The sequence below is a fragment of the Lissotriton helveticus genome, chromosome 8, assembly GCF_964261635.1.
Source record: "Lissotriton helveticus chromosome 8, aLisHel1.1, whole genome shotgun sequence".
Taxonomy (NCBI): domain Eukaryota; kingdom Metazoa; phylum Chordata; class Amphibia; order Caudata; family Salamandridae; genus Lissotriton; species Lissotriton helveticus.
Genome location: NC_136069.1, coordinates 347,993,414 through 348,020,740, shown reverse-complemented (window position 1 = coordinate 348,020,740; position 27,327 = coordinate 347,993,414). Strand labels below are relative to the sequence as shown.

Below are 27,327 nucleotides of genomic sequence, written 5' to 3'. Positions count from 1 at the left end.
TGTTTCCGAGGCTGCACTTTGGAATAGAAAAATGTCAAAACGGCATTACCAGCAAAAGTGGTTTTCTTTTTTGCATCCATTTCACAGGGGTACAAATGGACGGCAGGAAGAGACGGTGAGAACCATTTCTTGATTCATGATTTTCGGAAAAGTGAGAATGAGTTAGACGAGAGGGGATAGGAGTAAGAAAGAGGGGGCAGCTGCTACCGGCAGAGCAGAAGCGGACACCTTCCTTGTCTTGTTTGGGCAGGAAATAAGAGACAGAGACCTTTTCCTTCTCTGCTCCCCGTCCACGAACAGAATATTTCTGACGTCCAGGGATGCATGTTCATAATAAAAAAGTAGGGGAACGGAATCTACAGAATTAAAGAAGTAGGGGCACGCCGTGCCCTGCCGTTCCCGCCCACTTCGACCACTGGTTTTATACTACTGTGCATGCCGCTGGAGTTTGACATCAGGGCTCATTTTACGGACTACAATAACAACACCTACCACTTACATATGCTTATCCACCTTCTAAAACGACAGAATGTAACTACCCGTCTTTTCATAGGATCCCATCATTTCGACCCAAAATGATTCTTTACTTGCTTTCTTATCCAAGGGATTGAGGTTTAGAACCTTCGTATCAGAGGTGAGACCTTTTTCCAGAAAGGAAATTACTTTCTTATTTATAACATTTGGTGCTTCTGACATCCAATACCCCTTTAATGTAGACCTTATAATTCACAAAAAATCAGCAGCTAAGACAGAAACTTTTAGGCTCTGGGAAGCAATGATCGAACTTTCTTCTCTGGGGACACAGAAGATAGGGTCTGCTTTAAGAACGAGCTAAAAGGCTGCATTTTTCTATAACTTCCTTCCACCCTTAGAAAACGAATAGCCATTTCAGCGACCAAGTGACAGCGAGAAGGGACCACACTAATGGAAACTTGCGCCCTATACGTTCTCCAAATCAATCAATCAATCAATTAATCAATCAATCAATCAATCAATCAGTCAGTCATTTACGTTCCGAAATAATATCTATATACACATAAGGTAGAGACCTGGCAGAATCATACAAGGCACTGACTGACACCTGAAATGTAAGCAGTGCCAAAGATTCAAAAACAAACTCCACACATGCAGAATTAAAGACAGACCACACATTTTCATATTTGTTACTTATTGATCCAAACATCACTTCTAACTTTTGTAACAAATTCAAACTTAAAAACACCAAATCTTGTTTTGGTCACAATCTTCCATGAGAAGATGATTTGCTTCTTGCCTCGTGATTTCCCTATTTTTTGTCGATTTGCAGAAGTCAATTAACCTTTTCAAAGACTTACAGGGACTTACTTACAGCCCACAGTATCAATTTATTTTTCCAACATGCCTCTAAACCCTATTGCAAAACCATGTTAAGAAGCATGAATTAATTTTGTAATGGTCTTTTAAAACCCAGTAATACACACTTTTATCACAATTTTGTGTAAGACCAAGGCGAGCTTAAAGTTTTGGTACTAATGTATACAAAAAAGTGATGGATGGAATGCTTGAATTAATCTCATCCACTGTCAGTCAGTCAGTCACACAGCTTTATTCAATCTTTTTAAAACGGATCATAAAAGCACAAGTTGTCTAAAAATTCCAACACAATATATACACATTTAAAATAAGAATTAAACAGTTGCAGTGATCTGGGTAAATTCATATAAACGTTTATGAAAAAAGCAGTTCAGAATTAAAAATTAATTAATTAGTTGTTGCTACTAAAATGTCGTCCCACCTTTTTCCTCTTCCTAAGACAAGCCCACAAAAATGAGGCAACAGAACAGCATACATATGGACCCGGTAGAGTTTCTAAAAAGTACATAGCCACCCAGCACTGTCTAAAATTGTGGTACCTCAGGATTGGGAGTATGAATGTTTTCCTTTCCTCTGAGTAGGTCTTGCAAAATAATACAATGTGTAGATCTGACTGTATTGCGTAGTTGTTACAGGGACAGGGTAAGAGGCCTGCTAATTTATATTTATTTTGGGGGTATCCCAGGAATAGAAGGATCATGTTCATGCGGAAACGCAAAAGGATAAATCTGTGTTGCGCATTATTTATGCGTGATAAATACTGAAAACCTTCCCCGATCTTGGTGGTACCACATCATAAAGAATGGAGGAATGTTGAATACGTTGCTTTTCTCTTCGGGCATACTTTGATCTCTTAATGAATAAATCAGTTATTCTTTCCTTTGAAACCCTTTTGTAGGACTCAGGGTCCCGAAATAATTCTCCCATCCCTAACGCTTTCAGATGGACCTCTATGTAATTTAACCATCCAATTGTTTTATAATAATCTAATTTACAACAGTCCTTGATAATGGATTGCGTCAAATCTACTGTAGACCCCTGCCATACTGATAGCCACAACAGGACTGGAGCCAGTCTTATGTTGTCGCTCAAATAAGGAAGCCCCAATTCGCAGTGTAAAATATGATTTAGGGCTGATTGCAGTAAGGACACACAGTTTTTAAAAAAGGAGTCTTCTATTTGTTGTAGCGGTGCAACGTTAGCCATACCCCATACTCCTGCACCATATAGTGCAGCGGACTTTATTTTAGCTGAATATATATTCTTAATTGCATCCAGTGGGCTGCCTCCCAACTTCGTAGCAAATCTTTTGACAGCGTTAACACTCCTTTGCATGCCCTGGGCTCTTGCTGCCACTAAATTAGACTATGAGTGGTCTTTATCAAAAAGCACTCCAAGGTATGAGAAGGAGTCGACTGTCTCGATTTTCTTGCCTGCCAACTGCAAATGGGGATGTTTCTCAGCTCTTGTGGTTCCTGACACAATTATAAATGATTTTGATTCATTGACCTTTAGGTCAAGGGAGGCCATAAAGGCGGAGTAGGCTATGATTAACGTTTGTAGGGCTAAGCCCGATCTGGCCATCAATACCGCGTCGTCAGCGTACGCCAGAATCGGAAGGGGGATCCGATCAAATTTAGGCACATCCACTGGTAGAGCAGAGAGGGCGGACTCTACCCCGTTCGTATAGATTGAAAAAAGGAACGGTGCAAGAACACAACCCTGTCTTACTCCCTTTTCGACTTTAAAGAGGCGAGTGCACTCCCCCTTCCTGCCATACCTTACACAGGCAGTGGCATTGGCGTACAACTGGCGTATGAAACCAATTATTGGTGGATCGATACCCATGCCCTCCATCATGGACCACAACCTCGGGTGTGACACTGGTAATTACTTGGGCGGCATCCCGATCCATAGGTATTATGCACACCATGCCACATATCAGATATATGCAAATCAGTCTCGACCCTGCTCAGAACAGTCCAGCCTGAACTGCCAGGCCAGGTCATCCCTGACCCAAAACACAAACAGCCCAGGACTGATTTCGCCCCAGGTATGGGTTCATCAGCCTGGCATAGCTTGAATTTCGTATACTCAAAGTTTTGGTCCAGCCGCGTGATCGTTCATTCTATCTGCTTTTCTGTAACCCAGAACATTCTAATAATTTGTTTTTCCCCTGTGGTACTTTTGCAACACTAGCACCATGTTTAGTAAGTGATATAGAAATGGGCCAGGTGGATTTCGGTTAGGGGATGCACCACGTTTTGCATCAATGAGTCTATCTTGTTGTTTTGTCTTTGAGTACAAATAGGATTCACAGGTCCTGTCATATGCAGATTTATATGCTATCTCTGCAATTGTTTTATTCCTCTCAAAGCTAACCACTGTCTTTCCTTAACAGTTGTTTAGCCATGCAACGGTTGATATTGTTGCACCAAGGATATTGTGCTGCATAACTAAATACTTATAAGGTCCCAAAAGCGAGACCTATTGGCTATGCAATGCTTATTTTCTATGCAATGCGGCACAATATTGTTTTCGAAGCTAAAAATTGACACTTATAAAAACTACAATGATTAGAAAGTAAGCCTTCCCCTCCCCTGAGAAGACTTTCATAATGAGGGTGGTGATTGGTTTTGAAGGGTTTGTGCATTAGTCCGAGCTATGCACAGCATTGATAAAAGAAAAGTAAAGAAGTGTAGTAAAACCCTTTAAATACCACCCGATAATAGGGTGATGACCATGACTAAAGGTGGATCTGACAATGACGATCAAATAAGTGCATAGGTTAATGTTCTTTAGTAAAGGCCTAAAATCCAAAAGCTTAGTAACCTACTCTTTTATCGTGCTCTAATGATGTCCATGTTCTTGGAGAGACTGGTGTGACCAAATGTGAGCTCCACTGGTGCTCAACTCAGTGGTGACAGAAAGAGGTGCTACACAAAGTCCCTCCTCAGGTAGATGTGTTCCCTTTTAAAATGTTGAAAGCAGCACAGGTCCTGAACAGGACTGCGGTAAGTTGACCACCTACCAGATACTTTGCACAAAGAAGTGAATATCCTATAGAAACACAAACTCCAGAAACAAAGAAGAACTGGTGCTTGACATTCCAAAATTCATAAAGCAAATCAAAATCTAATCAAGCCTTCTGGGGAGCAGCATCAATTATCAGGAGGAACATTCCTTCAGATATGAGGAAGGCTAATCCTTCCATTGTCTTCATGAGACGAATGAAACAACCGGTTTCAACAAAATTAAGGAATTCTATTTCACATTGGTGTCCTATGAAACTCTTTCTTTTACTTCTAACTTCTAGGTCCTAGACAAATGTCTTCCTCGTCTCAACTGGGGTAATTCATCATGACAGCAACAGGTCCATAAACTGTTCTATTTCCAAGACTCTCTGCCGGGTCTACATTACAGCGGAACAAAAGGGGGTGGTGATGGACGGAGCATCTGAACCAATCAAACACTCACACCCAGTCAACAGATCTGGGTTTAATCCATCAACGTTCTTTAGCCCACTCTGCCACCTCAGTTCAGACATGGCCATATGCAAATCAGTCTGACCCTGTGCCTCATGTCCTACCTGCCTGCTTCATTTGCCAATGTTTTTCTGTCTTTCTCATTCTCCTTTGTTCGGTTTGTGGTTTTTTTCCTCTCTCTTGCTCTGAGCCAGAATCTGACGAGGGAAAATAAAAACCGGTCTCTACAAACGAGTGCTGGTGGACTAATTCTGCAAACACCAGCTCAAATTAGATGCTGCTTTATCTAATGTCTTGGACCCCACAAATACAGCAATAAAAGAAAGGTGGCATTTTGGCACAGAGTTGACAATAACCAATTATGGAAATTAACTATATGTTCATAAGGTAAGAGGGAGTGTGGTAACTTTTTTCACGGATTGTCTACGGTAGACCTTCTCAGTTGTTCATTGGCTGTCAGGCCCAGAACAGCACAATTGTTGGCTTGTACTTTAAATTAATTTCATTAATACTTTTTGCATTAGTTATTGGTCAAGCATACTGTGCCATTAATTAGGCTAACGGAAATACTATTCTAATTTAAAAACTTCTGTATCTTATCATACATTTATATACATAAATGTATGCAAAACATTGCACACACAAAGGAAAACGTGGGGGCAGGTGGAAATGATCACTGTCCGCTTTCAGCACGAAATCATACTTTTATGTTGCGTTCCAAAAACAGCATTCCATTTATATGTATTTGTTACATGGCCCAGACGTTGCCACCTTTTGGAAGAGGTATTTATAGGATCAACATGCTAATGAGATATAACTTGAACTCAGAACAGAGCCATTCAATTCAAAGGTTATATAAAGGGATTTCGAAATTAAAGATGTGGACTCTTTATTGGGTGATAGCCTTTCATTGTCTTCTAGGCTGCAGGGCTTCTCCCCATCGCAGAGAGCAGGATGAAAAGCAAACTGAATCATTATTAGGTCAGGCAAGCACAATCTGCCTGAACACCATAGGTGCTCTCTAGTGTTTGTCTTTTTAGAACCCCAACACCTTCACTTATAGGCAAAATATTGTGCACGTACCAGGTGATTACTGTAGATTATTTGTAGTGCGGAGGAAGTGGAGATATACATGAATCGTCTTTGGGATGGGTGCAGCACGGGCTCCCGCCCGCTACTGCGCACTTCAACCGGGCACCTCAATGTGAGACACGAGCAGGAGGTGGGGTGCTGCCAGCCCTGGGATTAATGGATGGGTGGGGGCTTGGAAGTGGGCCTGGACATGCCCCAGGGTACAGATCCAATTGCAATACCATGAGGATGCAGCAAGTCTTGTTTTTTTCCAACCCAGTTACATTCTGGGAGGTGTACTTTTGCTTTTAACCCCTTGGCCGCCGCGGTAATTCCGCCGCAGCGCTGCGGGAGTGGGGGGGCCGCGCAGCACCACCATGCTCGTGACGGAACCACTTTGTCACAAGCCAAGGGCGCGCTGTGCTTGTGACGGAGTGGTTCTGTCACGGCCCCACCCGCTCAATAGAACGCACCGTGCAGGGGCGAAATCACTGCAGTGCAGGCACGGCGGCTGGGCCGTGATGGAACCACTCCGTCACCAGCACAGCGCGTCTGTGGCTGGTGACTGAGTGGTTCCGTCACCAGCATGGATGTGGTTAACATGGTAACTAAGAGCTCAAAAATTCTAAATTGAGTATGCAGCCACAGATGACAAGTGGCTACTTGCAGCTAAGATAAGGAAGTGTTTAGCATCAGTTTACCTCTCGTGCACCACTTTATAATCAAAGACAGATCATGCTATAAATATTTGTAAAACTCATTTAATTCACTGGTACAGTTTAGTAGCACTTCCGTATCATTGTACATGAGACAGAATTCAATGCAGTGCCTGTAACCTCTATCAGCCCTCCTGCTACCCAAGTACCCCCTTTAATCATCTCAGATGAATCTCCGCACCTCACTGCTTAAAGCCAGGGGTGTAATTCAGGGGAGGGTGTTTGGGGTGTCACACCCCCAATAAATGGCTTCTCTAGTAAATAGTTGGGTACAGATGCTTATAGCCGGGTATGGTGAAGGGATTGTTGGATTTCACCTAGGACGTTTACATGCACAATCAGACAAAAACATACGCACACTCTATTTTAACGTTCATAAAAACATTGGAGCAGATTTACTAACATTTTGTGCTGTGCTTCCATCACAAAAGTGACGCAAACCAGCACAAAATGGTATTTTTTATTGTTGACTTTCCAGCAAAAAACTTGTTTTGCACTGAAAATTGCCTAAAAGTAACACAAAGTAGCGCAGAGTGCTGCTTTGCGTTACTTAGCATCAAGAGCGCATTCACGGACATTACCATGCAGCCATCCATGCTTTATGACGCAACGCCCTATGGGGTATGTTTATGAAGGATTTGCGTCTCCCTTGTGCCATGCAAGTGGGCGCAAGGACAATGAAAAACCTAAGCCAGATTTATCAAGCTGTGCACGGCCACCTTGCATGGGTTGTTAAGTCCAGGGTGATACAACACAGTACAAATCACTGCATTGTGTTACTCTGCCCTGGGGAGGCGGTTCATGGGCATTGCATTCCCATGCATCTACCAATGGATTTGGGCATATTTCCAGACTTACCAACGGTGGTAAACCTGGGAATGCGTCAAAATATTACTCTTCTGAAGGAAAGGCATAACGAGGGGAAAAATATGTTGATTTCTCCTGGTTACTTCCTCTTTCTATGTGTGCTGCATTCTGTTATAATTTCTTTTTTCTTTTCCGACTTTTCATGTGTGCTGCACTGTAGAGCAAACATACAAAGTTGGAAATGCTTTTAAACTTGTTTAGGCACATTATTTTGTACTGGAAAGAAAGCTTTCCAGTACAAAACTAATGGTAGACTCACACACCGCTGCACTACATTGCAAAGGTGTGTGTGTGGCGCACGGCAGCACAATTCTGTGGAGAGGAGAGTGCCATATCTATTTAGATATGGCGCTCTCCTGCTCCCTGTCACGCGGCGCAGCATTTTTGGCTGCCGTGCTGCGTTTCAAGATATGTTGGATTGTCTTCTTTTCAGTAACTCTAACAATTTGCACTGCTCTCCTTTCCACTGCCACTAGCTCCCTCATGCCCTGCTTCTCATAAGATATATTTTAGCAAGCTCACCCTATCCCCCAATTTTACTGACTATGCTACGCTCCTGTTTAGTGCTTCAAATAGGCTTAAACTGTGGTGTTCAGCCTGCCTGAAGACCGCCCAATGCACTTTTGCGTGGCTTGGAGCAACTTCGAATATCACTTGGAGCCCCCTCTCTCCTCCTACACCATGCACACCCTTGGGGCCCATGTAAGAAACCATCTTTAACAAGACAATGTGGGAACAATTTGTGAAGTAAAGAAGGTAAGATAGCTCAATAGGACAAGGGTCTGCCTCGACAAAGGATTTCTTCCTAGTAGACCTGCCATCATCTTTCTGAAAGCCATATGAAGAATATCATTGATTGGGTGATGTTGACAATTGACATAATTAGTAATTATTATAAGTAAATATCTGAATGTGTAGGGATATGCCTATGCATTGTAGAGATCGATCACGGTTTCACTGTTTTACAGGGTACCCAGATGTACACAAATATTTCTTATGAATTTCTGAACCTATGCGAAACAATGTCTGATATTTACATACGTTTCTAGTGAACACTTGCTTCTCTAATTCTGTGTGGTTTGAGTTTTCCACAGTGCATAGGATCTTCATGTATGTGTTTTAGAACATTATAAAATGTTAAAAGATATCTATTCTTTGCTACTTAGGGAAAATCATTTTCTATAACAAGTCTTTTCTTCATCCACACACCAAGTAAAATATGGTAATGTCAGAGGCCTTTTCCTCTACTAGCCTAGCCAACAAGACTAAATCACCCATTGCACCAACAAAGCCTTGTTCAGTCTCTTGCTTCAAGCAATATCTTCCCTCCTTCGCAACTGACACAACCATCTCGATAAACAGCTGTCTCCGATGAGAGGTTGTTCCAGGTCCATTGGAACACACCATCATTAACCCTGTGCTAAAAAGGCACCTGTAGAGCCAAACATATTCGCCTACTACCAGCCCATCTCTCACCTCTCATTCCATAGCAAGATGGAAGGGGAGGTGACAAGAGAATTTCAAGAATATGTGGAACTCCATCACCTTCTCCATTAAAATCAGTTTGGAGTCAGACCTTCAAGGGAACATCACAGTAGCTCTAGCCAGAATCAGAATCAGAAAGTATTTTATTAGGTTAAAATCATTAACCATAAAAGCAACAACATGAAAATTACAATTTATACAGATCTATTTAAAAACACACAAATTTCATTATATTTCATTTACACCAATAGATTTTCGTATTATGAATACATGTTTAAAAAAGCTTAAAAGTACAACAACGGTTAGAACTGTGTCCATTCTCTGACATTCTAAAAAAGCTAAACAACATCTATTTAAATTCATGTCTTTAAGGAAGGGGATTATAACTTTCCTGCGAGGTATGATATAAAATTTACGAAAAAATAAAATGTGAATATCAGATTGGGGTGAGGAATCGTCACATGGGCAGGTAGGTAAATGTTGCGACCATAAATTCATTTCTCGGAAGGACAAGAGTCTAAAAACAAGATTTAATCTAAAACGGGTTAAGAGAAATCGATCATAATTTGACATCATCAGGGTCAAATAGGGCTGTACTTTTACACCAGTCAATATTAAATTATGCGAGGTAACTGTCTTTTTGCTGATTTCTGCTCGCCTTCTTTTGTCCTCAAGGTAACCCAAACTCAGTTTTTTCAAACGTTTTCTGGGTATGTTTCCCATAGAGGATGGGTCCTCATAGTATTCTCGGCATCCAATATCAATCATAAAATGTTTAATATAATCTAGCCAATCAACGGTACCCATATTTTCCATTTTTAATATATCCTGTAGCATAGCCCGATTAACTACACATTCGTTAGTGGTCCATACCCTGTGCCACAAAAGGATGGGCTGTATTCTAATTAGATCTGAAATATGGGGTTGACCCAATTCTATGTGACAAATGTATGTTGAAACACTCTGCGGTACAGCTAGAACATCCCGCAAAAATTTATTTTCAACAATTTGTAATGATTCTATATTAGAAAAACCCCAGAGTCCCGCACCATACAGGGCTACAGATGTGCATGTGGCATTATATATAGTCAAGATTTCTCTTATTGGTTTGTTACCCAGCTTTTTTTATAAAAGTCTTTATGGCCATTATAGTTTTTTGGAACAAAAGAGTTCTGGCCTTTATAGCGCTTGTCCATCCCCCCAGTTCATGGAACAAAATACCCAGGTAAGGGAAAGAGGTAATATTTTCCAAGGGAACATTATTTAAATACATACTTTTCATCTTCTTCCCAGATCTTGTACCACAGTTCATGGAGTATGTTTTACTGCAATTAATTTTCAGGTCTAAACTCAACATGAACTTTTCGAAGGATAATAGCAATTTTTGGAGGGCCAGGGGGGGTACGGGCCATTAAAACGGCATCGTCCGCATACATGAGCACAGGGATCAGCCTCTTCCTCACCCTGGGCACATCCCTGCACTCCTGCAGGAGTCGATGTTCAAGTCCATTTATGTAAAGGAGAAATAAGAAGGGGGCCAGAACACACCCCTGGCGTACTCCGCGTCCCACTCCAAATCTCCTAGTACATTCTCCCCCACGGCCATATCGGACAGTGGCTGTGGCTCCTGAGTATAATTCTCTCAAAAAACGGATGATAGGAGCTTCCACGCCCAGCCCTTTCAAAATTTCCCACAATTTAGTATGCGACACGCAGTCAAATGCCGAAGACAAGTCGACAAACGTGAAATATAACCGTTCACCTTTAACCCTCGTATACTTTTGCTGAACAATCATTAAATTTAAACATTGTTCAACAGTTCCCATACCCTTCTGGAATCCATACTGTAGGTCGCTCATTATTTCATTTTCCTCCGCCCAGTTCTGGAGTCTAGCCAAAATCATTCTACCTAGAATTTTTACAGATGAATCAAGAAGGGAGATAGACCTATAACAAGCACAATTTTGTCTATCACCCTTCTTGTAAATCGGCACAATAATCGAGGTAAACCAAGACGGGTTTAAGCCCTTGGCAAGTGTGGCATTAAACAGTTGTACCAGCATGGGGCCCCAGATCTCTTTGTTTGCTTTATATAGATCTGCAGGGATCCCGTCAGGGCCAGCAGCCTTGCCACCCTTCGTTGCTTTCAACCCCGTTATGACTTCCTCCAGAGTTATCACCAGGTTCTCCTCCCCAATCCACCACTAACCATTTTAAGAACATTTGTGGGGCAAGGATCATCTTGGGAGCTATATAAATTTGAAAAATGTTCCACCCATTCGTCTTCGGTAATCGCCGTCTCTATTCCAGCCTTGTGACTGTCAAAGAGGAAGGGAGTATTAACAGCCCTCCAGAAAGCAGATGCATCCTTCGACTGTGCAGCCTCGCAGAGGGCTTCTATGGCCTCCTTTTTTATAGCGTTTTTTCTATTTTTCAGGGCCTCATTATAGGTTTTCCTCAACCCTCTTATTACTAGACGATCCCGGGGAGACCTATGGATAGCATGTTTCAAATCACTTAGTGCTCTTGTACAAGCGGTATCAAACCAACTTTTAGTGCGCCTAGTCCTATTTTTTACCTCCACCCACAGGCTTTTTTTAATTTCAAGAGCTATTCTATCAAAATGCTCTAATATCTGGTCGCACTGAGACGTCTCCCCAAGACAAACAGAAAAACTATCTGAATAAACATTCAACAGCTTTGCAAGAAACATTTCTGGCGTGACCTTGCCCCATTTTAAAGTGTACCCATTTTGCCTTCCCAAAGTCACGTCAGGGGCAGAACGTGGGGTGAAAGTATCTTTACAGTGTTCAATAAAAGGGTTCTCAACCTCTATTGATTGGGGCAAATGATCACTTAGGGGTAGCTCTAGAGTCTCTGACCTATTAATCCTGTGGCTATAACTATTTGATATAAGAATAAAATCAACAGTGGACGAAGCTCCTCTACCAATAAATGTAGGCCCAAAGGAGGTGGGATTCTGAGCTATTTCGTTTGCAAAACCCAGATCGTACATGAACACTAATTCATTAAGTAAGTCCCCAATCAAGGAGTGGTCAAAGTGTGTTAGATTAATATCTTGTTCTAACATTAGGCCACAAATCCCCTGTTTTCCCTTTGTACAGAGTGGACAATTAAAATCCACCCCCCCATAAAATTATCATTTCCTTACTGGACTTGTCTATTTCATGTTGTATGTCTTCCCTAAGCATTTTTAAAATATTCGGGATTTCGTCTTTCAGATTGTTATTATAAAAATGTATCAAAACTACGTTGATTCCCTTTTTTGAGCTTAGGGTTATTACTTGGTAGTAACTAGATTTAGACATAAAATGTGCTTTCTCATATTTAAGCTGATTAGAGAGAAATGTTATTAAACCTCCCTTTGCACGTCCGTGTTGGCCCCCCACAGCCGGGGTAAAATAGGTTCTATACCCACTTATATGCACTGGGTCCGTGGTCCAAGTTTCTTGGAGAGCCACGACGTCCCGCCCATTTAGGATAATCTCCCAGGATGGATTATTAATCTTGTTCTTTAATCCTGCTACATTCCAAAATAGAAATGTACAGGATTTCCTTTTCTTATTTTCTTCTGTATTTGCCAGGGGGATATTACAGGATAATGTTTTACAAGAGGGACTTACTCCTCCGCTATTATCCCCCTTCTCTGCCTCCCGAGTGCTCAAAATGTTACAGGGAGGCTCTTCGGTGTCTCCATATTTTATATTTAGGGTCAATACTAATGGTAAGGTAATCTTACATCCCTCCCCTACGGTGCATTCTTTTAAGTTCCTTTTAGAATCAGTGTCATCTCCTACTCTCACCATATCTGTCTTGTGGGTGTCCTGCTCTTGTCAATCGACATAGTCAAGGCCCGAGAAGACATCGAATCTATTATAGGTTGGTAGATTATAATCTGGTAGGGCAGAGCCTCTATTCTCCCAAAAATGATTATTATTTCCATAATACAATCCAGGACTTGTTGGAACAAAATGCCTTTGATTGAAATTAAATTGTCTCTGAATTTGGAAAAAAGGAGTCTTACCATATCCACGTTGATTTAAGCCGAGCCAATTTACGGGGTACCTTACTTTGTCACTGTCTCTAGGGTTTTGCCCTGGGCAATAAGGATAGAAGTAGCTAAGGTAGTGAGTAGTAATAGAATCGCTACTTCTTGAATCATACCAATCTCCTATATGCCGGACCGCTCTATGATCTTTAAAATTTACAATAATAACATCCCCTTTCTTATATTTAGGTCTAGAGCCCACCCAGAATAAACGCCTCACCGTCAAAATTTCTCCGTTAATATGGGCGGGCAGGGGTCTATTATTATGTAACCAGTGTGTCACTTTGTTTCTTAAGGCTCGATGGTCTTCCCTGATATCCATAGGTAGCTCGGGGACACCCGCCATGACTATTGTATACGGAGCTGCTTCAGGTGGTAAGTCAACAATTCTCTGTGGGTGCCAATTGCTATTGTGAGAATTTGTTGTACCGTTCTCCTTAGTAGCCTTATCGTGCGGTATCGCTCCCCTTTCTTCCACAATCAGGTTTTCCCCACCTTGGACACCTACTTTACTAATGGCTTTAATTTCAGGGTCGTGTTTCTTTTTTAACAAAGATGGTGATAAAGCTTTTTTTGGTATCGGACCAGTTGTTTTTACCCCAATGTGTACAGTTTTTGTAGGGGGAGTTGGGCAAGGTGGAGCTTGTTTAATGGTTGTCATCGTTGTAACAGATGGACCACTAAGTTTTATAGTGTTCACCCCTTTTGCCAGATCAGCTAGTAATAATGTATTTTCCCCTACTTTTTTATCTAACTGATCAAGTTTAGTGTTACGCAAATTTATTTTTTCTAACAGGGGCTGAATGAACGCGTTTACCAAGCTATCAAATTTTACTAACAGGTCACTCTCACTGGAGGAACAAGAGTGAGTTGTCATTTGAGGTACGGTCGGAGGGGTTAGTAAAGTAACCAGATCGGTCACTGCTGGAATTGGGCTCCTCTTCTGTAATTTAGCTTCCCGGGTCTTCAAAGGACAACCCCCTCTTTTTTTGGTAATGTTAGTATTAGTATTAGTGTTAGATGATGACATGTACATTATGTTTGGAGATGATGCTGGAGAGAATCTAGGGGAATTTGATAACCCTTCATCAACATAAGTGCTACACAAACTCGTGCGGGGTACTCGCATACTAACAGGAGTATTTAGAATGGAGATCTCAGTAGTAGAATAATCTGACGCTTCCCCTTTTTCCCTCCTGTCTCCTACATTAGATAACCCAATATCTTCCATGCTACTGTGTGTATGGGTTATCGTTGGGGCTGTCCCTATATAACCCAAAGAAGAACTTTTGTTTGTCGTGGTGACCAATTGAGGGCTCTTTTTGGCTGTATGACCTTTTTGATTTTGCTTCCCCCTTCTTCTTCTTGGTTTTGCCTTTCTAAATATTCTCGCTGAACCTGAGTGGGATGTAGAATGTTCTTTTTCCACGATATCTGGCCGATCATCAAGTCTTACGGCATGCACCTGTGCTGTCGCAGTGACCACTTTCCCAAAGGCAATAGGGGGATTTTTATGCGTAGATATATCAATTAACTGCACCTCATCCTGGATCAAGGGAAGGTTCCCGTGACCTAAAGAGGCCCTTCTATCACAATTAATCTGGGTTGCTTTCTGAATTAAATAGTTATCCATAGGCCCTTTGTCTAGTTTCTCCTTAGACATCATACTAGCTTAATTTCATACAGATTCTGAAAAAATACTTAAGATAATTAAAAACAACAATACTACAGGCCTTCAGCAATCAGCGCTCAATACCTAAACTTAGATCTGTACAACAAGGGTTCACAGGAAGTACCTGTATGTAAAGTGTCCCTGAAGGACCAGCGTCTAATGCCCAGTCCAGTCTCCTCAGGCCTCTGAGGGCCTCAGAGGGCCCGCCCTTTGCCCGGGCTTCGCTCCGCGCTTTGCCCCGCGCGCGTCCCGCTAGCGCGTCTGGGGCTGTCTGTAAATAACGGGAGGTAGGCGGGAAGAGGACCAGCTGCGGCGAGTCTAGGAGCGCAGCGCCCGCTGGTCCTCCCAGTCCCGCAGGGATGAAACGTCCCTCGACGTCTCCTCTCGTTGTCAGGGAGTCCTTGGTAGTAGCAGCCTCGAGCGGCGCCCGCAAAGCGGGGGCCGCGAAGAATGGCCAGCAAACAGCAAGAAAGCCACGTGGGCGGGAAGCAGCAACAACCACGTCGTCCCACCTTTAGTCAGCCAAATATGTGGGGAAACTCCTCATTTTTTTATTTTATTTTTTAAATTTTTTTAAAAACCTTTATTATTGGAAATATAAAGTACACAGCGTTCTGCTGACAACCCATCCGGGCCAGCCGCACATCGTCAAATTAGCAGCTTTTGCAGGGAAAGAAAGAAATAACACAGCCATATAGCCAACAACCCGAAGGCCCGGCGGCGTTGAAATGTGTGATTCTGTAAGTCGTGATCCTGCATGCATTCAGAAAGAAAAGGATATCGTGAGAGAGAGCGAATGTGGGTCTGCAAGTCTTCATTTTCTATTTTTTTTTTTTGTTGTCAATGCTCATAAGCGAGATTGAAGAAGAACTCAGTGTATTGGGAGTGCACATTAGTGACCGTATGTGAGCCATGGCTCGCCAGAATGCTTGCGAGGCACAGAAAGGGTAGTAAGATATGAAGGAGAGATGTTGTTGCACAGTGCCGCAAGCGTGGCAGCAATTGAAGGGTAGATAGCACGGTCAGCTTGTTGGCGTTGCCAGGCACCCACTGTCGAAGCTGAGTAGTCCAGCTTTAGCCCTGACAGGTGGCCTCTAAGACCCCAGGGCGTAATGCGTGTGTTAGGCAGCATGGAAGATTGCGGTCTAGGGGTTTGGGGGTCTAAAAGGTCAAAAAGAAACAGTTGTAACGGCAACTAGGGAAGCATGTGTGGAAGGAAGAGGGGGAGCGTGATAGAGGTAGCCATGTGGTGGGGGGGAGGTATCTTCTATGCGTGCATAGCAAGTCAGCGGGGTGAGCAGAAGGGGGGGGGGCTTCGTCTGCGCATCAGATCTGCGAGGGCAGTCACTTCTGGGTACTATTGTTCCGCCCGTGGGCGGCAGGAAGACCCCTGTCTGTGGTAGCGTGCGTGGGGGCACTGTTGTGGGAAAGACTGCGTAATCAGCGATACAAGACAGTCCCGCGTATAGTGTGTTGTGATCGCGTCCTGGGATCCCCAGGGGGGTTGTAAGCAGTGTAGCAGCGGTTATGCCTCAGTTGCTCAGCAGGACCTGGGAGGAAGGGGACAGGCACACGGAGAAGGCTCCCCAGAAGTGAGCACAGTTCGTGTAGTTCAACGCTGCGCGGTGATGGTGGGGTGGTGCATAGTCCATCATGTGATCCCTTGCTCAATACATTTCTGCTGGAAGGACTGAAGGATATTGTCCCAGTGTTATGCAATTGGGAATTTTCTTAGGCCAGCTGTTTCCTCGCGCCGCAGAGCTGTGCTTTCCGCCCGGGCCCAGTTTGCCAGTGAAAGGCTCCAATGCCGGATGTGTGGAGGCGCAGTGGCTTTCCACCGCCTGGTGAGTAGTCGTTTTGCCGTGATGAGACCAAGGTCCCAGTACCGGGCCTGAACTCTATTAAGGCGCGTGCGCTTGTACAACCCCAGCAAGCAGGCCTCCCACGTTTTCGGTACTCGTTCGTCTGTACAATGCGTCAGCATCATGGTCACCCCGTCCCAATACTGTTGAAGGGTAGGGCAGTGCCAGAGCATGTGCAAAAGGTCCGCTCCAGGTTGGGAACAGCGACTGCAGGCCGTGTCCCCGACTGAGAAGTACCTGTTAATCTTGTCCGGAGTGAGGTAGGCGCGGTGTAGTATGTATAGTTGTATAATTTTAAAGCGGGGGTTACGGGGGACATTAATCGGACCAGCTAAAATCATTGCCCATTCCTTATCTGTCCAGTCCCGTCCTCTGTCAGTTGCCCATTTTTCCCTCAATTGCGCTGTGGCGGGGTGTGTATGGAGAAGGAGAGCTTGTGCTAGCCAGTGAATTATGTGTGTGCCATTACTCATGACATGTAGGTATTGTAGGAAGGTATGGGTGGGTAATTCATCAGTGACATCTCCCCAGGCCGTGGTCAGCATGTGCGTGAGGGTCGCGTGTAAGAGGAACTGCCCAGCCGGTAAGGATGTGTAGTCAGCGAGGGTGGCGAAGGGGAGGAGAGCGCCGTCGGAGTAAAGGTCCCCCAACGTTTCCACTCCCGCCGTGGTCCAGCTGCCAAGCTGTGCGGCTGTGAGTGCCCCTGTCACAGTCGGGGTGCCCAGTAAGGGGAGCACCGGAGCATATGGTGTTGTCGCCCGCGTTAGGCGCAGGCAGCGGAGGAAGCATCTGCGCGCTATTGCGAGATGCAGCTGCGACGGACGTGGTGTCTTGGTCAGAGGGTGGAATAGTACCTGGACCTGTAACTGAGTCCAGACTGCAACATCCGTGGCCGTGTCTCCCAAGTCTCTCCCGCCCAGCCATCCCGACACCCACTGCATTTGCGCTGCCAGGTAGTATAGCTCGAGATTGGGGACAGCTAGGCCTCCCGCGTCGGTTGGCATGTATAGTTTCGCCAGTGCGATGCGTGGGCGGCCCTTGTTCCAGAGGAGGTCCCGCAATAATGTCTCAAGGTCCCGAAATACCCGGTTAGGGACGTACGTGGGAATATTAGCAAAGTAGTATAGAAGGCGCGGCAGTACGATCATTTTCATCAGGGCCACACGACTGGGAACATTCAGCGGCAGCGTTTTCCAGAATCCAATCTGCGAGCGGATGGATGCAATCGCCCGCAGCAGATTCCCGTCTAGGATATCCGCGGGTTCCCGGTAGATATGTATCCCCAGGTACCGGAACGTCGTGGGATACCACTGCAGGGTCGCACCGCCGATGGTTATCTCACTTTCTGGTGTGCTTGGATCAAAGGAGTAAGCTCCTGACTTAGCCCAGTTAACTCTCAAGCCCGACATCGCCTCAAAAGTGCCAAAGATGTCAGTAAGGGACTCCGGAACATCACTGAGGTCTTTCACATAAAGGAGAAGGTCGTCGGCATACAGCGACACCACATGTAGGCCGTCTGCCATCGGTATACCCCATCCCTCCCCACGTGATCTAAGAATTTCGGCTAGGAGTTCCACCGCTGAAGAGAAAAGCAGTGGCGACAGGGGGCAGCCCTGCCTGGTGCCTCTCCGCACAGGGATCAGGTCAGAAAGGAGAGCACCAGTGCGGACTCTAACAGTGGGTTCTCTGTACAAGAGGCCGACCATGGTCAGGAAATCGTCACCTTGTTCGAATTTATCCATGACCGCTCGGAGGTAGGGCCATTCCACGGAATCAAACGCCTTTTCCAAATCTAGCACCAGACATCCAGCGCGCGGCCATTGTCGTGGAGCATATTCCTGAAGTCGGAAAAGCCGACGAATATTGTGGGAGGTATGCCGTGTCGGTACAAACCCGTTCTGGTCCCGATGTACCAGCGTAGGCACGAAAGGGGCCAGTCGGCGAGCGAGCGAGGAGGCAAGTATTTTATAGTCCGTGTTTAGGAGAGCCAGGGGGCGATAGGATCCCATCAGCACACCGTCCTTACCAGGTTTAAGCAGGGACACCAGGGTGGCCTCGTTAAGAGCGGGGGCAGTTGAAAATCATCTGTCGCTGCCGTGTACATCTTCACCAGCTGAGGAATAAGGATGTCCGAAGCAGCCTTGTAAAATTCGGCCGGTAAGCCATCTGGCCCCGGAGACTTGCCATTCGAAAGGTGGAATATGGCGTCTCGAAGTTCCTCTGGGTCTAAGGACGCTCCTAGGTCATCCCGCTGCGCAGCAGTTAACGCGGGCAAAGGTATTGGCAGGAGATATTCAGTTATGTCAGACAGCGAGGCGCGCAGTCGGGAACAATACAGTCCCGAGTAGTGGCTGGTGAACGCCTCATGTATGTGACGTTGGGTGTAGAGTAAGCCACCTCCCTCCGCCTGTACTGCCGAGATGGGAGTCGAGCGGGCCTCCTGTGCGATCAGCCAGGTCAACAATTTACCAGGTCTGTCACCCTGACGATGCATGCGGGCAGAATGTGCCGCAAAGTTAATGGTGCGTAAACGTTCCAGGTGACGATCATGGTCCGTTCTGGCCTCTGTCAGTCTGGCGTCTGCATCCCCCCTGTTGCATTCTCAAGGGCTAGCAATTCCGTCTCAATACGTGTCAGTTCGTTTTGCAGTTGTCTCTTAATGTGTCCCTGTGTACCCAAGCAGATTCCCCGGGTCACTACTTTGAAGGCGTCCCACTCAACCTGGGGGGAGGACGCTGTGTTAGCATTAAGTTCAAAGTATTGGGCTGTTTGTGCGAGTAGGGATTCACGAAAGGACGAATCTAGTAAGAGGTCTGGTTGCAGGCGCCATGTGGGGACAGGTGGGTGCGGGTTCTCCCAAGCTATCGCCAGCGTATATGGGTTGTGGTCCGAGTGTGTTCGGCCCATATACTGGGTATCCGTGACCAATGGGAGAAGTTCAGTAGAGATCATGTATCTGTCTAACCTGACATGTAGCGCGTGGGCCCCAGACCAGTAGGAGTACGTCCGTGTAGTGGGATTGCGAGCCCTCCAAGCGTCACTGAGGTCCCATTGCATGGCCCAGGTTAGGAGTGCTTTCGTGGTGGCGTGTGTCTGAGCTGTGGCTGTGGGTGCGGTGGATCTGTCCAGATTAGCATCTAGGACGCTGTTGTAGTCACCCCCAAGTATCCACGGGATACCATGCCAAGGCGCCAGTTTCAAGGAGAGGCTATCTAAGAATTTACCCTGTTCAATGTTGGGGGAGTATATAGAGGCGATTACAATTGGGTGTCCGTCTAGTCTGCCCCTGACAATCACGTATCTGCCCTCTGCGTCTATCTGTGTGTCCATAACCGCCCATGGGGTGCCTGGCCTAATCCATATGAGCGTCCCTCTAGCAAAGGAGGAATACCCAGTAGCGTAAAGTTGCCCACGCCATCTGCGGCGCAGCGCAAGTATTTCTGGTGCATCTAAATGGGTTTCCTGCAATAACGCCGCATGAAACTTGTGACGTCTCAAGTAGGAATAGATTTGGTAGCGTCTTGACGGCGTGTGCATGCCCCTAACGTTCCAGGTGCAGATCTTGATTTCAGCCATAATCACAGTGTAGACATGAAGCATCCTCCCCATCCGCCCTCCACCCCTCAGGTGTGCAACCCCCTGGATCTCCCTGCCCTCCCTCCTCACTCATTCCAAACTCTGGCACCCGTTCATGAAGGAATAGGGGGGGTAAGCTTCCAAACGCAAGGGTAGGGGAAAATACAAAATATTCAAACAATGTAAAACCACAACAAATACCATAAGGTCGGCCACGGAACATGTCGCCGTCCAAACACACCAAGAGGGTAAAAGTTCAACAATCAAGTCTAGGGGGTGTCATGCGCTAAGCACAGTATCTGCGGTGTAAATAGACAAAAGTATAGAATGAGGGATAGTGGCCCTTCCCTGGGCCCTATGTCTAGTTTGCCTTGTGTACAGATTCAGTGTCCGGGGAACCATTGATGTCTCCGTGGCGCTCGGACCTCCGCTGGGCCAACAATGTAGGAGGAGCGCAAGTAGTCTTTAGCCCCCATTTGGCCAGTAGGGACCAGTCCTGAGATGGGATGGGCAGGGCAGGATGCACGGGAGTGTGGCGGGGAGGGAAAGTGTAATAGATCACATCTGCGCCACCTCCTTACCTGTTCTGTGTCTGCTAGTCCGGGAGGTATACTCACTATAGGAAGGCCTCTCCATCTAGCACCAGAGCAGGGTGGATCTTCCAGTGTGACCGCCAGCAGCCATATTGTCCAACAGTCATCACTTCCTCAGCTCCATCCCCTGCAGTTCGGCAGGGTCCGGTTTTGATGGTGATATGTCTTTAATGTAGCATGTCCGTCGTTTGTGGCATGACGTCAGGCAGTTCCACCGATGCCTGGGAGTCTGGTAGGCCATAGATGGTGTCATCATCGCTGGGGATTGTCTGTGGACCGTCCTCCGGTATAGCGTCTGACGAGGGCGAATTGCTCAGTTGAGTGACCCTCCGGAGCGCATCTCGCTGTTCTTGGAGTATTTGATCTGCTGGTGGGGAGTGTCTGGACACGTCCTCCGGGCGGCGGGTCTGCTGGCCTCTGTTTCTACGGTGGCGGCGCGGTCCTCGTGTGTGCGGCCGCGGCTCGCTTCCTTGCGCCTGCCTGGGCGTCGTGTCCGTGCCGCTGTCAAGCCACTCGCTGACTTCCTCAGGGGTGTCAAAGAAATGGGTTTTGTCCTGTGTTACCACTCTCAGTTTCGCAGGAAAGAGAAGTGAGTATTTCAGGCCAGCGGTGCGGAGACGCCGTTTTACCTCCAAGAAGTCGTGCCTTTGTCGTTGCACTTGAATAGTGTAGTCCGGAAAGAACATTATGGTAGCATTGTCTATGCGGATTTCCCCAAGCCGTCTAGTTTCCCGCAGCACCGTGTCTCTGTCCCTGTAGTTCAATATCCGGAAAAGGAGTGGCCGCGGGTTAGCGCCCGTGGCGCGGGGTCTCATGGGAACTCTGTGTGCCCTCTCCACCACAAAGTATGGCGAAAGAGTGCCTTCAGGTAGTAATGTTCTGAGCCATTCCTCCACATGTTGGGCAGGATGATTCCCTTCCCAATTTTCCGGGACCCGCACGAGTCTGATGTTGTTGCGTCTCGCCCTCCCTTCCGCATCCTCAGCTCGGTCCTCCAGGAATTCGACTCTGCTCAAGAGGTCTTGTACCTGTTTATCCGTCTGGGTGACTGCGGGTTCAAGGTCCCTGACTGTCCCCTCCAATGATTTAGTTCGATCAGCCAGCTTCTTGTGGTCGTCTCGCAGGTGAGTGAGATCGATGGCGACACTGTCTATTTTGGACTCCAACGATGTTCTCGTCAGCTGGAGAGATTGTTCCATGCGCTCCATGGCTGCTAGTACGCTGTCCAACCTTGCAGCTATTTGATCGGCAGCCATCTTGCCCTTTGATTTTTCTGATTTACCCTTCGGTGGGGCTCCTCCAGTCCCAGTGCGGGTTCGTACCCCTCCGGACATGTGCGGGATTGCCCAATGGACAGTACAATCCGCGCAGCTGTTGGGCAACGCTACAACCAACTGGCGATGCAGGCTACGGCCGCAATCGATAGGTCCGCCCACGTGAGCTCCAGGTCCCACGCCAACCGCCAATTTGCACCACCTGCGCTGCGCTTTCCCGGTCTGTAGGTGAGGCGGAGTAGTAGTACCCACCGTCAATACGGCTGGTGAGGGCCGCCAAGCAGGACCCCGTCCCTCTGTAGCGCAGGGCCTCCGCGCTGTGTGGGCTGTGTCAAGGAACTAGAGCCAATATAGCATGCAGTCTCTCAGGGTCCGTTTTTGAAGAGGTATGGAGGCAAGGAGGTAGGGCAACGTCCTCTGCAGGCCGCAGCTGAAGGTCCAGGCATCAGGTCCGACTCACGGCCATGCCCGCCGTGCGTCGTCTGGTGGGTGGCAGCTGGGTCCGTGTGTGGTGCGCGGGAGAGCCTGTAGCAGAGATGGCTGCCGCAGATCTTCAGCACAAGGGGCGGCCAATCCGCCACTTACGCCCGTGGGTTGGCAGTACTACTGTCCGGGCAGCATCGCCGCAGGCCGGTTGTGAGGCATGAGATGGGTCCACAATGTCAGCGGGCGATAAGCGGGCACCTCGCGCCTGGTGTCCGTGTTATTAATATGCCCCCGGGAACACCCGCCGCAGCAGCTCGAGCCCGCAGGAAGAGGTCCCACCAGGCAGGCCCAGTCTCTAGGCAAAGTTCAGGGGGGAGGGGGGATCCACCATCTGGCCCTACCGCTCCGTTGGTGTGTCGTCGGCTCAGGAGCCGCTCCGTCCTCGGTTGCTGCGTCAGAGGGCCAGAGAGCCGTGTCCTCCGCCCGGGCAACAGCAGCGTGTCCTCCAGCGTCGGGGCTCTTCGTCGATAGCTGGTATTGCGGAGGAGAGGGGCGCAGGACTGTGAGCGGGCCCCCGTAGGCCGGCGCCTGTCCGGCCAGTCGGCCGCGTCCGTCAGGGCACGCAATCAGGATGTGGCCTGTCCGCTGGGCCCGATCCGCGGCCTCGCGTGAATGCGCCTGCCGCGCAGGGCGCGCCAGAGCCCGCAGGAGGGCCGTAGAGCAGGCCGGTGTTCGCCGCTTCGGGGCTCCGGAGCCAAAGTCGGCGAGAATGTCGAGAACTGTGTGCGGAAGGTCCGCCTGCGATTTCGGCCGGCTGCAGTTAACTATGGCGGAGAATCGGCCCAGGGAAGGGGAGCTCTGTGCGGAGCTCTACCCTGTTGCGACCTCCGCCATTGCGTGCCTAGCCACGCCCCTTGGGGAAACTCCTCCTTATAGGTGTGAAACTGTGAATCATCCTACTCTTTTGGAAAAGATAGAGAAATGGACGGGCATAAGTGTCCTTGCAATCTTGTGGATTCAGTTTGGACCTCTGGCATACTCCAAGGAGCCTTACTTTTGAGATGTTCATCAATATCTACATGCTCCCTATGGCTCCACTACTTCAGCCATATCATGCGGGCTTCCAGATGTATGCAGAACATGTGCAAATCCACTTCCAGTGAGACAACCAACCTTCTAACACAACTAACATATTTGTGTGCCTGAATATATGCTTCTATGGATCAAGGAGAGTTTTCTATGTATAAACGAAGCCCAAGTCGGGATCGTACCTTATGAGCAATCAATTCTGACCCTAAGTTGAGTAGCAGCCTCAACCGTAACCTGAGGGGATCAAAATCACTGGTGGTTCCAAAAATGAGGAACATTTCGAAGATGTAAGTATAGAATCTTTCCTTCAACTGAACTATACATTGACTCCAGAACTGCAACTAAAGAATAATGGACACCGGTTGCAACTCCCTGGATTGGACTTAACCTCCCCTACCCATTTCTGTACCGGTTTCCCATTTACCATTGTTATCACCATGAAGTTACCCATTGTGCTTTCTAAAACTCCTAATAAAGTTATTTACACATGCATCACTCAGATGAAAATTTGACAGTGTGTATAATTATGTAAAATGCTATGCAGATTTTGCCTTTGTTTGAATTGCATTTTCCCGGCTAAACCGCAAGGCACTGTCCTATAGAACCCTTAACTATTCTTCTAGGTTCCACTTATGTATGTAGAAAATCTTAAAGCGTGGTGACACCTCTGCAGGAAGAGCTGGTTTTGTGAATCATCCATCAGTTTTGCAAGCTGTTGGCTTGCAGGTAGGCCTGGACCTGCCCCAGATCCAAGTGCAATACTGTGGGGATACAGCAAGTGTTTTACCCTTTTTTCAAATGTGCATTAAACGCAAAGGTGGTAGTAATTATGGTGAAAGTGGAACTATCCTAGGTGATATCCATGAGAACAGCAGTGCTATTTTCAATGGCCAATGTATAGAGCCTCAAAAGCTGAGGAGCACACTTTTGTTGTACCATCTTGTGAGCTACCCACAACAGCCATGATTATTGCACACCTCTTATATATTGAATGCAATTCTGCTGAGCTACCATTTAGTGATGCAACTTCTTATTTGAAGAAGTTGGAGGAAACAAGGTCTATTCATTAATTGGCTGGTGTTACATAGTTGCTTACCGGGAGGAGTGGCGGCAGCTTTTGGTGCTGGGAGGAAACTCCTGCGCAGATTTGACACGCCATTGGGCACTTGCTGCACCGTCCTGTTGGCGCCCTTAGGTACTTCCTTTGAAGGCGCGGCTGCCTTTGGAGTTGACTGCTCTTCGTTTGCCACAGCTGAACCTGCAGGAGACAGGAACAGCACTAATTAGATGTTCATTAAATCTTAATAGAAAATGCCTTCAGACTTAGATCCCTGCACAGAGTCTCAGAAAACAAAAACACAATTTTGGCAACATTTTACAGACGGTCTCAATTTTTAGAAGCTTTGCATTTTACCAGATAATCTTCACTGCTAATATTATCAAAACATCTCAGTTATCAGTCAGCCTATTTTATTATTAATAATAATAATGTTATTACATTACCACATCTTAAGACAGTACACATAGGAACAATAATTTAACAGAATGTATTAATGTTATTTTTGCAACACATTATGAGAATGTTACAGCTGCCAGTACACTGAGATGTATAGAGAACTATTTGCGATGACCATAAATACATATGAGAAGATGACCAGAGTTGGGGTGAGCTTGTTTCCAAGAGTAACAGTCAGACAATTAAATACTTTGCCTTTTTAGTGTACTATTTCTGTACATTTCCATTTGGCACACAATGTAAACTATTTCTCTATGAACGCTTTTGCAGTCGTATGGTGGTAATTGCAAAGAAAAAATATATTTAAATCATGCAAAAACTCTCTGAGGGGTGCTGAAGGCAAGCAGGCAAGAGAGGATTGTCAATGAACAGATGGCATGCACATTCAGACGGAATGCTCAGAGGAAGCCTTCCACGAAAATAGCACAATACGACAATCACATTTTCTTTCTGGATTCAAGAAAAATGAGCAATTTGGGTCTGTCTCTGCTGATCAGCCAGCTGCTGCACTTATGATTTAATAATTCTGTTAAATCTTGAAACAGAAAGCACAAGGCACCAATATTGATAATGATAGGATGCTCCTGTCAGAAATAACCACAGCTTCGCAGACCTCCTCAGAACCGGATGACTGCCCTGATTGGACGTGAGGACCAACAGCTTTGGATGGGACAGTAGGTCATGCTGCCTGTACTGCCCTACTTTGTGTTAGTATCCGGATCAAAAACTGCTGTGCTATAGATGAATAGATGACGGGTGCCTCGATAACAAATAAGTAAGTAAGAGCTTGAGGGATATTTGTAAATAAGACGATGGTGGTGGAGAAGTGGAGTATGACTTTCTAGTGGATACCACACTCTTAACAAAGAGGTCATTTGGTAAATCTTGATGAAACCAACCCAGATTGTCAGGCTGTGTATGTGGAGAGGGAGGCCACTGTCATGATCTAAGCTGTGAATGAGTTCCAACTAGACCCAAACAATCTGACTCCTAAAATGTAAACAAGTCTCTGGCTCATCAATGGTAGTAACCTTGCGCAAGCTTGAGGCTTTCATATGAGAAATGCATGCGGTGCATTGGAATCATTGCCAACACAACAAGATGGTTAAACGGACAATGATGAACCTAAAAGAGCGAGGCAACTAAAAATATAAGAATGTAATAAAAACAAATAGAAATTGTACGGATGAAACCTTGCTGCAAAAATTAATGTAACCGCTTATTGATAAAATCCAGTTTGGGGCAGAAAGTAAACAGAACTTTTGTCAAAATTAACACAGCGGGGACAGCAGTGCAGTCATTTTCGGGACTGAATGGAAACAAAAAGCTACACCTTCTTCCCCTCAACCCGCAGCTTCTTTAGGAGTTAGAATATGTTTTCAGAAATTATTTATTTTAAAAGGGAAAGTTGTGAACTAACCAACATTCAGAGTGAATGTTCTTTAAGAGTACCTTGGAAAAGGTTTTAACATCTCAAGACCGGTTCTTCAAACACCAGTCCACAGTTTCCAGTTGCAAGCAGCCTCCAGCAGCTCCAGTTCTGGTCACTGGAAAAATATCCAGCTGCATCTGCCGTTCAGAATTTCTCTCCAGTAGTACCAGCTTTCATTAGAGACTGGGCCATAAGCATCTCCTGCCATAGCAAAAATGTTCCACAGGAGCAGGCCGCAAAACATTAAGTTGAATCTATCCAACAAATTCAATTCCACACAGGCAATTAGCACCCTTTGTTTTAGGGTCTTCCGCACTCTTCATCCACAGGAGAGAAATTCCATTGAGGCTTGAACTCTTTAAATGGGTAACTTGGACCCCCATATTCTTACTGTTTGGGAAGATATTAGGACCACTGGTCTCTGAAACAATAATCTGCTCCTAGATGTTCAGGGCACAGCTGGAACCAACTCTCTCCAGAGGCCTCTGTCCGGCAGTTAGGTATTCTTTAGCACACCCAAGCTTTGTAGTGTTCTTTTCTACAGCTGTTCAAGGTAGTTCTTTCCTGGGAGTGGGTCAAGCATGGCATTTATAGCTGAAACCAGTCAACTGTTGGTGATAACCATCTAGGGAACAGGAGTAAAAGCATCAGCCTATCCCTCCAATACTTGTGTGATCCAGTTTCTTTTATAGGTATAGTGCAAACAGACATCATTTTTGTAATGGTCTTCTCATTTGTCCCTGTCTGATTTTTGCTCGTTTAGACTTCAGTCCGCTATGCCACGGCTAAACAGTGGCACAACACAAGGGCCTCCCCCCTATTTCGTGTGCGGGGCATTGGC

The 27,327-nt window shown here is 46.2% G+C and overlaps 1 protein-coding gene across 1 annotated transcript in view; it reads right to left on the bottom strand.

Moving 5' to 3' along the window:
* Positions 1-27,327, bottom strand: part of MTUS2 (microtubule associated scaffold protein 2) — a 1,701,731-nt gene that overhangs the window by 533,455 nt on the left and 1,140,949 nt on the right. Inside the window, exon 8 of the mRNA XM_078657132.1 lies at positions 24,635-24,796. Coding sequence (XP_078513258.1) covers positions 24,635-24,796 — 162 coding nt within the window. The remainder of the gene's footprint in view (positions 1-24,634; positions 24,797-27,327) is intronic.